Source organism: Galeopterus variegatus, unplaced genomic scaffold, assembly GCF_000696425.1.
Source record: "Galeopterus variegatus unplaced genomic scaffold, G_variegatus-3.0.2 Scaffold4051, whole genome shotgun sequence".
In the NCBI taxonomy this organism is placed as follows: domain Eukaryota; kingdom Metazoa; phylum Chordata; class Mammalia; order Dermoptera; family Cynocephalidae; genus Galeopterus; species Galeopterus variegatus.
In genome coordinates, this window is record NW_007730162.1 from 7,699 (window position 1) to 20,472 (window position 12,774).

The 12,774-nt window shown below is 38.6% G+C and overlaps 1 protein-coding gene across 1 annotated transcript in view; it reads left to right on the forward strand.

Annotated features, from left to right (window-relative positions):
- Nucleotides 1-12,774, forward strand: part of ANO4 (anoctamin 4) — a 192,950-nt gene that overhangs the window by 6,142 nt on the left and 174,034 nt on the right. Inside the window, exon 3 of the mRNA XM_008586623.1 lies at nucleotides 10,147-10,283. Coding sequence (XP_008584845.1) covers nucleotides 10,147-10,283 — 137 coding nt within the window. The remainder of the gene's footprint in view (nucleotides 1-10,146; nucleotides 10,284-12,774) is intronic.

Consider the following 12,774-nt stretch of genomic DNA (forward strand, 5'->3'; position numbering starts at 1 on the left):
GTGTGTGTGTGTGTGTGTGTGTGTGTGTGTGTGTTTCTTGAGTGTCTGGAATAGGCCTGTCATTATAGTAAGTATTTTCCCATAATATCTCTTTTCACTCTTAAAACAACTTGAAGTAATAGTCGATACTATTTTCTCCATTTTAAAGGTGAAAAAACGGAATATGCCTCCCCAAGGCTATATGGCTTATAAATGACAGAGTCGATATGTAATTGTATGTTCTGCTAAATACAAAATTAAATAAATGATTAGGAAAAATGAACTGCTTTGGGTTTTTATATTTTTATTCTCATGTTTTTACATCTTGATGCAAGAATTTCCCCGCCATGCTTCCATACTGTAAAATACATTTACATTATTTTTTCCTATAGTGCACATGCCCTCAGCATAGCATCATTTATTCTAAAGGTGTCTCAGAGTGGCTGGCCAGACTCTAATATAATTTTTCAGATCCTCCATATTGGATGTACAGCTCATAAGAAAGAAAAGAGCTATTTTATCCATCCATCTATTTATCCATCTCACCTGCATGTGCCAAGCATCATACTTTAAAGCAGTGGTGAAAATTTTGGTACAAAGTCCTATTCAGGAAAAATAAAAATGTCTACAGATCACATCTTTTTTTGTTGTTCAAAATGAAAACAACTTGATTGCTTTCTAGGTAAAAAGTATTTATATATGGAAGTATAGTGTTTGGAGACATTTATTTGTGTGTGTGTTTATAGTTTATTTCCTTAATGTTATTTTTTCCTCCCTCTTTATTCTTATCCTTCACTCCCCATCCCAAGATGACAGCCAGATTCGTTGAACTCCTTTGTTTCAGCAGAGATTTGTGTTGTCTAAAGTTCCTGGCTTTCGTTTTCTGGAAGCCTGAGCTTCTGGGGGGCTGATGCTTGGAAAGGAGAAGAAGAAACTGAGAGAAAGATGGGAGGAATTTCCTAAGACAAGCTCCTTCAGAGTGTTCTTCAGGTGTAGCATGACTTCTAGAGGGATGCATGGAAAGGGCGGGTATGGCTGTGTGTCTGGGAGACTATACTAGGGCCACCTGAACTGCCAGCCATGACAAAGAGTACTCTGCTCCAGAAAGGACTTTTGGAGGCTCTGGGAAGGTGGCAGTCTTACCTTCCTGTTTCTTTGCTGTATCCCCAGTGCCTTGAAGAGAGCATGCTGTGTGGCAGGTGCTTATGAATGTTAATGAATGAGGAGATGAATGAGTTCACTGTGGGCTTGGACAGTGAGCAGCCTGGCAGCAGCCAGTGTGACTTGGAGCTCTGACTGGTCTCTCTAAATGTTCTTCTCTTTACAAAACTCCTAGGACCTTTGCACAGTCCCAGATATGTGAAGCAGGAGAGTGGGAATGTCAGAAATGGCTGAAATTAAATTGTCCATCAGACAGTGGAATGGGAACTTGGGGACATTTAATTTTATGTAATGATAAGAAAGTCACATGGCCATTCTTACTCTTGAGTCTGTCTAGTAAGATTTAAACCCTCTACACACAGTCTAAAGGATTGAGTGTCAACTCACATCTTATGTACAGTAGCATCAGTTAAAACCAAAAAAAAAAAAAAACCAGCTTTTTAACCACCAAAGTTTTAAAATCTGAACATTTTTAAGAGGCAAACATTTTTCAAATATTTCTTTCTGTAGGTGGATTGAGCATCATGTCTTAAAGCTCTGCAGTTCATGAATGAGGTGCATGTGTGTGGATGTGTATGAGCGTTTATTATGTTAGCTAACCACTGTGGAGTATGTAATTCAAAAGTTACACTGAACCTTTTAGTTATTGCTTTAAATTATTACCAGTGCTTAGTCCTTCCTAGAGACCATTTATGTTTCTGCTTTTTGTTGCCCACCCTTCTTGTTTTGTTCTTGGTTTTTCTTTTCTTGATTCCCAGTATTTGCAGATATAGACTGTAGGGACTCTGGAGTGGTGTTCATATTCCGGAACACATTATTGTGTTTGTATAGTCTATTAGGTTCTAATGAAAGAAAGAGAGCAAAACATAGTATTTGAAATGAGCTCTTGGGGACTAGAAGGATTATTGGCTCATTGTCGTTCTATGCTTTGACCTTTTGTGCTTGCACGTGAGCCTACATAATTATAGCTGTTCCTACATTGGTAGTGATCTGTGCTTCTGTGGCTGAAGACACTGAGTCATTTCTCAGTTCTATCCAGTGAATCATTTTGAATCCAATTTCTGGTGGGACAAAAGAAGGTGGGAGAAATTAAGTGACAAGATAACATGATAAATAATGGAGATCAGACTAGAATGGAGGTTGTCCTGGTTTCTAATTTTATTTTTAACCTATGCGGCCATGCTGTTTCAGAGGGGAAGATGGAAGGGGGTCATGGGGCTGACATATATTGAGTGGGTAATCTCTTTCTGGCCATTCTGTTGTTAATCTTTTACCTATGTTTTATTTAGTCTTAAACTTTCTTTACCTTAATTTCTACATCTATAAAAGGGAAATAGTTATAGTGAATCTATGTGAAGCCCTTAGCATCATGCCTGATGCACAGTAAACACTGTATAAGTTGGCTGCCACCTTTGTCTTCATTCCTCACAGTACTGTCTGGGAAATGGTGTTATCCCCACTTAAAAGATAAAGAAATTGAAACTTGAATAAGTTAAATAACCCAATCTAATAACTAGTAAGTGGAAGGGCTGGCATTTGAACTCAGGTCGGTCTGAATCCAAAGCCTATGCTCTTTCCAAAGAAGGGGAAATTATAGTCAGTAGACTTTGAAGATCTTTAATGCACAACATCACTGACCTCATGTTGTGAAAAGGTAGCCAAGGCTAATGAGCAAAGCTTGAATTAGGTACACCATTCTCCAGATATCCTTCCCAGGGTTGTATCTTTATCCGCCTTGTTAGAGAAGTAATCAAGGTGTCTCCATTTTCTTTAGAATGAAGTAGTAGCAAAAATACTGTCCCATTTGTAGGAAATTCTCCAGATATCCTTCCCAGGGTTGTATCTTTATCCGCCTTGTTAGAGAAGTAACCAAGGTGTCTCCATTTTCTTTAGAATGAAGTAGTAGCAAAAATACTGTCCCATTTGTAGGAAAAATGCTGTCCCAGGAACAAGTTAATGACCTCTGTCAGCCCCATTGCAAAGCGTGCCGGGGTACACGCAGTGCCATTGTCTGTGCTGTTTTATAAATATCGCCATTATTGAGCCAGGAAGTGGCAGTGAAATTATTTTTTTAAATGACCATGCATTCTAAAAAGTCTCATAGCTTTCTGTTTGTTCGCAAAGGTATATTTTGAGTCTCAGAGTGTTTCAAGTAACTTTTCATGGCAGAAGGAAGACACCTGCTGTCAAGTATATAATAATTAGAATCCCAGGTTTTCTTTAAGGAGATGTTAACATAACCATTTAATTGTTGCTAGAATATACTAGCTGAAGTTTCCAAATTGTTTTTAAAGCAGTAGAATCTGTTTATTCCCCCAAATATATTTTCAACATATAACCTCAGTATATAAAACAGAAACTGTTTTGGTATTGGTGGGTGTAGACAGTGAGCTTTGTCCACTCAGATTCCTCTTTGCTCCCTCCTTGGCCCCTAAAGCTTCTCAAAAGGATCCTGGGGTTCCAGGGAACACACTTTGAAAACCACTAGCCTATTGGAAAGGAATAAAGCCAGCTAAATAAGCATGTATACCCTTTCCAATTACTTTATTTATTTATTTTGAGTTGTTTAAATTAGACCCTCTTTTTTATTTTCTTATTGGTAAAACAGGCAGTCTCTACCTTAGGGGTGCTGTCAGATGAATTTGAAGAGTAATGAACATCTAGAGAGTCCTGGGCTTGCTAGTGTCATATAAATATGCTAAATCATATTTAGCTTTTAAAATCCCAGCCTAAGATGCTCAAAGCTATGCTGTGTCTATTTCCTTGATTTTAAAAAAATATTTAATTTGATCTGTTTGCTAAATTTTAAAAAGTGTCAGAACTGTCAGGCTGCAGATGTAAAGTCTAGCTTTATACAGATAGCTTTATTCAGATAAATATTAAATCGGCAACAAGATAATTGTTTAGTGGTTCAGTGACTTCCTGTTCTTGAACGCCAAACGTGACTTAAGAATAGTAGAATATTTCACACAAAAACAAGAAACCAGCTAGAAAAAGCATAGATTCAAAGTCGAAACTGGGTTAGAATTTGTCTTTGTCACTTACTAGCTGTGTGGCCGTACTCAGCATTCTGAACCTGGCTTCTTTCTTATAATATCTGCCTCATAGACTGTTCTGAGGATGAAATGCACTGCCTTTGTCTTCCTCCCCACTTCCTTCCTATGTTATCTCTGATTCTAAGAGTGAAACACAATTTCAAGCAATCTTACTAAGGTAACTAGAATGAGAAAAAATAAAAGCTGATATAAACTTACAACTGGCACATTTGTTTAAATGGACATTGAGTATCTCTTTTTTGCTAGCCCTTGTGTCAATTTGGGAACTAGCCTTTCACCTGAAAGGGTCCCTTGTCTAGACATAAAGACAGACTTGTAATAAAATAGTCTGGTGTTAAAATTGAGATAAAAACGGTTGCTTTTTTTTTGCATTCTAAATTATTCCTGAAGATGTCCTTTTTTGTGTGTTTTCTAATGATGCTTTGAAGTCAGTATGCAATGCCTTCAGAATTCTGAGAAATCAGAAATCAGATCTAATAATTTGGAACTTAATAGACAAAAATAGTGTAATGAACTGGCATACTGGAAAACAAGTATAGATACCTGGATTACACCGCAAAGCCCTCTTACGTCTTCTTTGATGACCTATAATTTCACTTTATTTTCTCTGCATGAGAAAATAAAGCACTCCTGTAGTATAATACCAAGGTGGGGTTATTCTGCTGCATCTAGAAAATAGGAGAAAATTAAAGAAAAGAACAATGAATCAAACTCTTTGATTTTTTTGGTTTTATTTCTTACTCTTTTAGACTATTTCTAAAACACATTAGCTGTTTGCTTTTTCATTGTCTTTATATATCGATGACTCCCCGACTTCATCCTCTTACCTGGAAGTACAAGGGCTTCCCACTCATGACTTGTTCATGTTTGTTCCGCCAGCACCTAACACTAAATGTTGGCTCAATGAACAAATGGAAGAAAATAATTCATTAATTAGTTAGTTTATTTATTTATTAGAGTCCTTGCTGTGTATTTATAATCTCTTTTCCTGAGAGAATTAACGATAGCTAACATCTCAAATGATTTCCCTGGAGGAATAATTGAAATAATTGCAAATATTTGATGGGTAGATTCAATACTACCAAAGTAAACTCACCTTTCCATCACAGGAAGAATGTCAGGATCTGCTGCCTCCTGGCCCTCTGCTCTTTCTGCTGTTCCCCCATCCTGGGAATGTAAAGATCCAGGCCACAGAAGTCTCTTTTCTCTGTTTTCCTTAGACTTTCTAGCTGATCTTTGGCCTCCCAGGCAATTTGAGGTCCTTGATTCTTTTCAGCTGGCTGATACAGGGATCCAAATGAGGTCCTCGATTCTTGTTCAGTTGTTACATGTGAGTCCCTGCTGTTCTCTTCCAAGTTTTTTTAGGCTGATTTCCTAATCTTTGCAATAGAGAGTCATTGGGTTATCTCCCTTGCCTTCCCAAATACATGGTATCCACAAACCCTGACCCATCCGTGCTCACCAGTCCTGTTCACAGAACAGCTCTTCCTGAGTCTGAATGCAGTGCATATCCCTTACTTCTTGCATGGATTTTTTGCGTTTTTTCTCCCTTATGCTTAATTGACTCCTCAGAGCATTTGGCTCTCTTTCTCATTTAATAAGGCTAATAGAATTCTACCAGACCAGTAATTATCAAACGTTTTTCTATTTGGGAAAAAAAAGTATAAAGGAGGCAATGGACTTCATTAACAAGTGACCTTATTTGGATGAACAGCATCTTTGTGACATCCAGGCCCATGGATAGAGAGGCTCCACTCCCACTGTGGCTGGACAGTGAGCTCCGTCACAGCACGGGCCGTGACTGTCATGTCCAGTACATCAGCCCCAGCTTCTAGCTCAGCGCAGTGTCTGGCCATGGTACGCACTCAATAAATACTTGTTGAATAAATAGATTTTTAAAAATTAGTTAACTTTGGAAATTGAGGCTTGCTTTTTCTCCCTAGAGAAACATTGTAAGTTTGCATCAAAGAATATTTTATTTTGTGCCTAAAACTTACTTTGTGGTTAAAGCTGGTAATACCAGAAACAATGGTGAACTATTGATGAAGGGGACATGTTTCTTATGCCTGTGGAAAGTTTTTATGGTCTGCAGTCTTCTCACTGACCATGTGTTTGCTGATCATGCTCTGATAGTTCAGCATTTCTAATCTCTGCTGAAGCTATTGAGGTGATGATGCCTTAATACCACTTATTCTCTAAACATCAGATTGCCATGACATATTGATTTCTCTGAGCTGCACCATAATGACTTTCAGACAGTAATTCTGATGGGCAGCAATAGGGCTTCTCTCTCTTCCCCAAGTTAGCTGCTCCCTCTAGAATGAAGTAGTTGGGTCTTTAATGTAGAGTAGAGTTTCTCACCCTCAGCACCATTGACATTTTGGGCTAGATAACTCCTTGCTGTAGGGACTGTCCTGTGCATGGTAAGATGTTTGGAAGCATCCCTGGCCTCTACCCACTAAATACCACCAGCACTGCCCCCCTCTCCCTAGTGACGACAAGAAAAGTCTTTGAACAATACCAAATGTCACCTGGGAGACAAACTCAGTCCCAGACATAGAGGGATTTGTTGAATTGATTGTACCAACATCAGAAAGTGATACTGGCAGAAGATGACCTGGTAATTTTCTCTCCTTGGAAAAAGCATAGGGGCAACCTGATGGAGGGATGAGTATATATTCAAGAGCTTTTCCCTAGTGTGAGCCAGTTGTACAGGCGTGATTCTCAGTGTCCTCTTTAGCTTCCCCCTTTATCATCCCAATTCATTCCTCATGACAACCGTTGCAACCAATGCTTCTTCTGCCTTCTTATATTGATAAGCCTAAAATGCTAACTTGGAAGTCCCAGAGTCTAGAATTGATGAACCAACACTTTTCGGGGATCTGCTACATGTCAGCCACCCTGCTAATATGTACGTTATCTTATCTAATCCTCTCGGCCACCCAGACAGAGAGGTTTTCTATCCCTGTCTCTCCAGTGAAGAAACAACAGTGAAAATTCAAATGGCTAAGTGGCAAAGTTTGAAATATCAAGGTCTTCCAACTTTGTTAAAATGAGATTTTTTTTTTTTTTTTTTTTTTTTTTTTTTTTTTTTCTTGAAATACCCTTGAAAAAAATCAAATTTATTAACTTATGGAAAAATCCACAATGTCTTTTCACGTTTTGGTAGAATTTCCTGTCACTGAACAGCTAGGGAGATGTCCAAAATTATTGGCAAAGTTTGTACTCATAACATAGTTTAAAAGCTGGCGATTAGAGAAGGGGCTTCCAGAGTGCAGGATGATACATGTAAAACATTCCCATTTGTTAATAGAGCCCTTATCACCTTGTCTAAGTAGTATTTCTTTTTTTTTTTTGTCTTTTTTCCGTGTCCGGCAACGGATCGCAACCCTCAGTGTTGCCCCCGTACCGGACCGGGGACCGGCAACGGGATCGCAAGCCTCGGCGTTGCTCCCGCGCCTCGCTCAGCCAGTGAGCGGGAGCCGGTCTGTACGTGGGATCCGAACCCTCGGACGGGAGCGCCGCCGCGCTTCCCAAGCGGCGCACTATCCAGTGCGCCACCGGGCCGGCCCTAAAATGAGATTTTTATCCTGTTGTTTAAATCTAATCAATATCTACTTGAGATTCAATCGCTACTTGAAAATTTAATCGCTTTTTGAAACTGTGGAACTGTGGCTTGTAAATAAGAATCATGTTAGGAAAAACCTATACGCAAAGTCCTAGAGCCATAGAATGTCAGAGGAAAGGAGTTCTCCGACATCATTAGATTGACCACCTTAAGATCACCATTCTGTCATTTGACAAATATGTGTTGAGAACTTACTCTGTGCCAGGGCCTCTGTACATCAGTCAGGACAGATAAGGTCCCTACCGTTATGGAACTTACATTCTAATAAGGTAAATGTCCAATAAACAAGTAGACAAATAAATAAGCAAGATAATTACAGGTTGTGTTCAGTGCTGGGAAGGAAATGAACAGTGAGAGGAGAATAATTAGGGGATGGAGGTCTTCTTTACACAGTGTGGGTAGGGAGGTTGTCTTTAATCCTGACACCTCCCTACACACTGAAATATATCACTTCCTCAAAAAGTGTGGCACCTAGCACAGTACCTGGCACAGTGTAAGTTCTCCTAAACCTTGGTCATATGAAAAGAGCATGATGTTTTTTTTTTCTCTGTAGTATTATGGTTGAAAAACCTATAATAAGTGTTTAAATTTCCTTTTGCTGTCATACCAAATTACCATAAACTTAGTGGCTTCAAACAACACAAATGTATTATCTTACAGTTCTGGAAATCAGAAGTCCTAAAATCAAGGTGTCAGTGAGATTGTGTTCTTTCTGGAGGCTCTAGGGGAGAATCTGCTTTTTTGCCTTTTCTATCTTCAAAGGCCACCTGCATTCCTTGGCTCATGGCCCTATCCCCCATCTTTAAAGCTAACAGCATAGTATCTTCCAATCTCTCAAGCTCTCAATCTCTCTCTCTCTCTCTCTCTCTCTGACCCTACTACCTCCCTCATCTAAAGAACATTGTAATTACATGGGGCCTATCCATATACTCCAGGATATGTCCCCATTTTAAGATCCTTGGCTTAATCATGTCTACAAAATCTCTTTGGCATATAAGATAATATATTCACAGGTTCCAGGGATTAGATTACCTTGGAGGGGGGGGAGTCATGATTCAGCCTATCACAGTAAAAAATAAATGTTAATTTTATTTCCCATTTTATTTTACAGATGAAAAATTTGAAGGGTTAAGTGAATAGCCTAAAATTGCATGCTTGGGTATCACTTTAGAACCCAGTTACCTCATTTAAGTAGATCATCTCTGTTCTTTCTATATTTGAACTCTGCTCCTTTCTTTATAGCATTCACAATTTACATTTTTTTGTTTGTTTTGTTTACTTATCACCACAAAGACAGGAAGCCAGGCCACTTTTATTCACCAAAAAAAGTACCTGACCAAAAAGCTCTGTGCCTGACACACAATGTGCACATCTCTAAAATGTTTTGAATGAAAAAATGAATATTATGTGCTTGGGTAAAAAGAGCCCAGTCTGCTACAAATTATTTTTTTGCAGTGGCTTCTGACAGATTACAAACACTTAACAATTTTTAAAGCATCAAAAGAAAAAGTGAACTGCAGTGTTGACCCATAATTCCGGTAGGTCAGGAAGGGACCCACACCTGGCATTGCAGTCTCTCTTTCTCTACTGGTGCTGACTTTTCCTTTCTGGTGTGCTGCAAGGCCCTGTGCACGTGAACGTGGTAATCTGTACCTAGAAATTTGATGTACAGTGCTTTATATATTGACATGTTGTTAATATCAACAGTCTTTTGGAAGAGTCCCTGAATGGCTCACTTTATTATTTCAATTCATGGTAAGAGGAAGAAGGAAGGCAGAAAACCTAATTGCATGTTTTATTATTGCATTAGGTTTTCTCTGTTCAGCTTCAGAGATGTAACAAAAGAGGGGGGAAAATCACAGCTCTTACTAAACATGCAGTGACACATTTATGAGTTCACTTAGCAAGATGTATGGCACTCAAATGAAAAAATAAAATAATGTAAAAAAGTCTAGGTCATCTCCAACCCAGAGAATGAGTTCTTAAAAGTCTTAAATGAAAGTACCTTGTGCTAAACAACTATGTGAAAGAAAGCTAAACAAACACAACACCTGCTGTTATCACAGAAGACAAATTATATTTATACTATGGAGGTACTTAGTTTCACATTTTCCTTTATCTTAACTAAAAAATACACTGTTTACCCAAATATGTTTTACATCTGACATTCTTTTTCTCTTAGGAAATAATATACCTGTCACTCAATGTATGGTTGGAACAATGAGAAGATATGCAGCCAAAGGGAGATGTCTTCTCTTTTAGTACTGTTTTCAAGATCCCAGTTTCTTAACCCCACTTGTAATGTATTTACTTTGGTTCTAGTGGCCAAGGATGTCAATATTCTTTTTGATGAATTAGAAGCCGTCAATAGTCCTTGCAAAGATGATGATTCTCTCCTTCACCCTGGAAACCTGACCAGTACTTCAGATGACGCCAGCAGATTGGAAGCTGGGGGAGAGGTAAGAGTGTATGATTACTTTAAAATATAATTCTTGCTCTAGGTGGGAACCTGTGAAGCGTGTTCCAAAGAACTCTTTAAAGTCATAATCTCATTGAACTGTAGGCTCCTGGAGAACAAGGGGTGCAGGTTTTATATTCCTTTCACATCCCTTATAGGTCTAGAACATTTCAGGGATCATAGATCTACCTAAGCTCAAAACAAACTTTCAGTGGGTCGTGCACTTCCCTTCTTATACCTAAAGACATTTCAATTATACAAAAGAATGTTCTTTTTTCCCCCGGGGTAATTGTTTATTTAGTCGAATAATTATTTAATATTAAATGCTGTATGACAGTGTACATTAAGGTCCTAGTAATGACATCAAACTGCACAAAGCTCTAGGGACACTGGCAACTCTCCCATACAAGTATTCTTAGTATCTTGCTCTGCAGGGGACATTAGAGTGGCAGATGAGGGAAAGGTATTAGAGTCAGAAACCTTTGGGTAATCATCTAAGTCCAGCCAGTAAGGTCATTCCTGTAGGCCACTCAGTAGGCAATGCAGGAGGAAAGAATGCCTCTCAAAGGAAGACTCTAAGAACTGCCCACCATTTTACAATTATCTATATTCTGGGTGTCACTAACTCGTAAAAAGTAAACTTTACAAGGATGGACTTCCTTGCGCAAGTCCTCCAGCACATAGAATAATGACATAAAATGCACCAGCCTTCAGTGGACTGGGTTGTCCGAAGCCTCTCTGAGTTTCCATTTGCCTCTGTAATCTGGAAACTTCATTGCAATTGTAAATAAGCCCTTCTGTTCATGTGTCATTTTGGAAAAGGAAGTTGGAGACATTCCCTGTTGCTTAAGTTGTATCTCAGTGGAGTTTAAAATCTCCTTTGTACATGTTCAAGGTACAGGTAATAGGCACACAGAATCAGAGTATTTATTTATTGCATATTCCTATTGTTTTTGTTATTCCAGAACCAGTTTACCTTTGAAAGGATGAGACCTCTGAACAGGGAAAATTGTTTACTTCTTCCAAGCTTTGCAGACCTCTCCCCATAAATACTGTATGCTACCATCTGTGTGTGTGTGTGTGTGTGTGTGTGTGTGTAAAGGAAAAAAAACTCATTGTCATGATCTCTTTACATAGATTTTTAGAGGGTGCCATAATATGGCATAATGAAGGAACCTTGACAGGAACCTCAGAAAGCAACTAGCATCATACCCTTAAATTACAGATGAGGAAACAGTCTCAGAAAGTTGAGACCTTTGCTGAAGGTGGCAAAAGGTCATTGTTCTGCTCAGGGTCAAGCCTCCTCCTGATGTCTTGGCTGAAGCCCTGTTTTTTTTTTTTTTTTTTTTTTTTTTTTTTTGACCGGCAACGGGATCGCAACCCTCCCGCACCGCGCTCAGCCAGTGAGCACACCAGCCATCCCTATATAGGATCCGAACCTGTGGCCTCGGCGCTCCCAGCCCTGAAGCCCTGTTTTTGAAGGCAGGTGCTGATATGCCAAATCCACAGGGTAGTTTCCTTTCTTGGCAAATAACTGTCAATAAAATGTTTATTCAGGTAGAGTCCTGAGTGTCTCAAGGCAAAAGACAAAAAATAGTGAGAATTGGTCATCAATTGAAAACATCTGTTCCAAGACATGGGATGTGGGCACTTCCATTTCTCCTGGCTGAGATTTTTCTCTTGGATGAGGTTGCAGACATGGCACAAGAGTATGGTTTCTAACAGCCTTGGAGCTTGGCATGTTTGCTTTCTTAGTACTACCATTTGGAAAATTTGTATTCTGTGGCCTAGATAAAAGGTAGATCCCCCATTTCCAGTTGGCTGGGTTTACAGACAGAGTTTTGAAATCTGTTAGCCTGAGAAACTTGGCTCTAGCCTGACCCGCCCCCACTTGATAGTCTCTTTCAGTGTTGTATGTTATTACAACAAGCCTGGATGAAAATTCAACCCACTCTTTTTGTTCTTTACTTTTCTATATATGTAATGTTTAATTACTGCAAAATAATATTTGTAACTTCTATGTAAGTTATGAAGCATAATCATAAAATGAACACCTTGAACCTAGAATAGTATTTTTAAATTATGGTGGCACCTAATCGCATGTTACTAATTCCAGTTGTTTTTTAATTGACTGGAAAATTAATACTAGAGTATATGCAAATAGAAAGGGTAAGTATTGTTTTATGAAACTGTTGTTTCAAATATTTTGTATATGTGTGTTTACATATGCACACAAGGATAACAAAGTAAAATGTTTTTCTTATTGTGGGCAAAAAATTTGAGAAACATTGAGCTAGGATATTACTAAAACCATCAAAGCTACTTGCAGTCTCATACATCTTCCTTACCAGAGGTATCACCTTCCTGAAATTTTGTCTTTTACTCTCTTGCTCTAAAACTACTTTTACTGTATACATATGTAATCTTATTTTTAGATTTATTTTATTTCATGCTTTATAAAAAATGGTATTATGGTATAAAGTCTTCTGTGA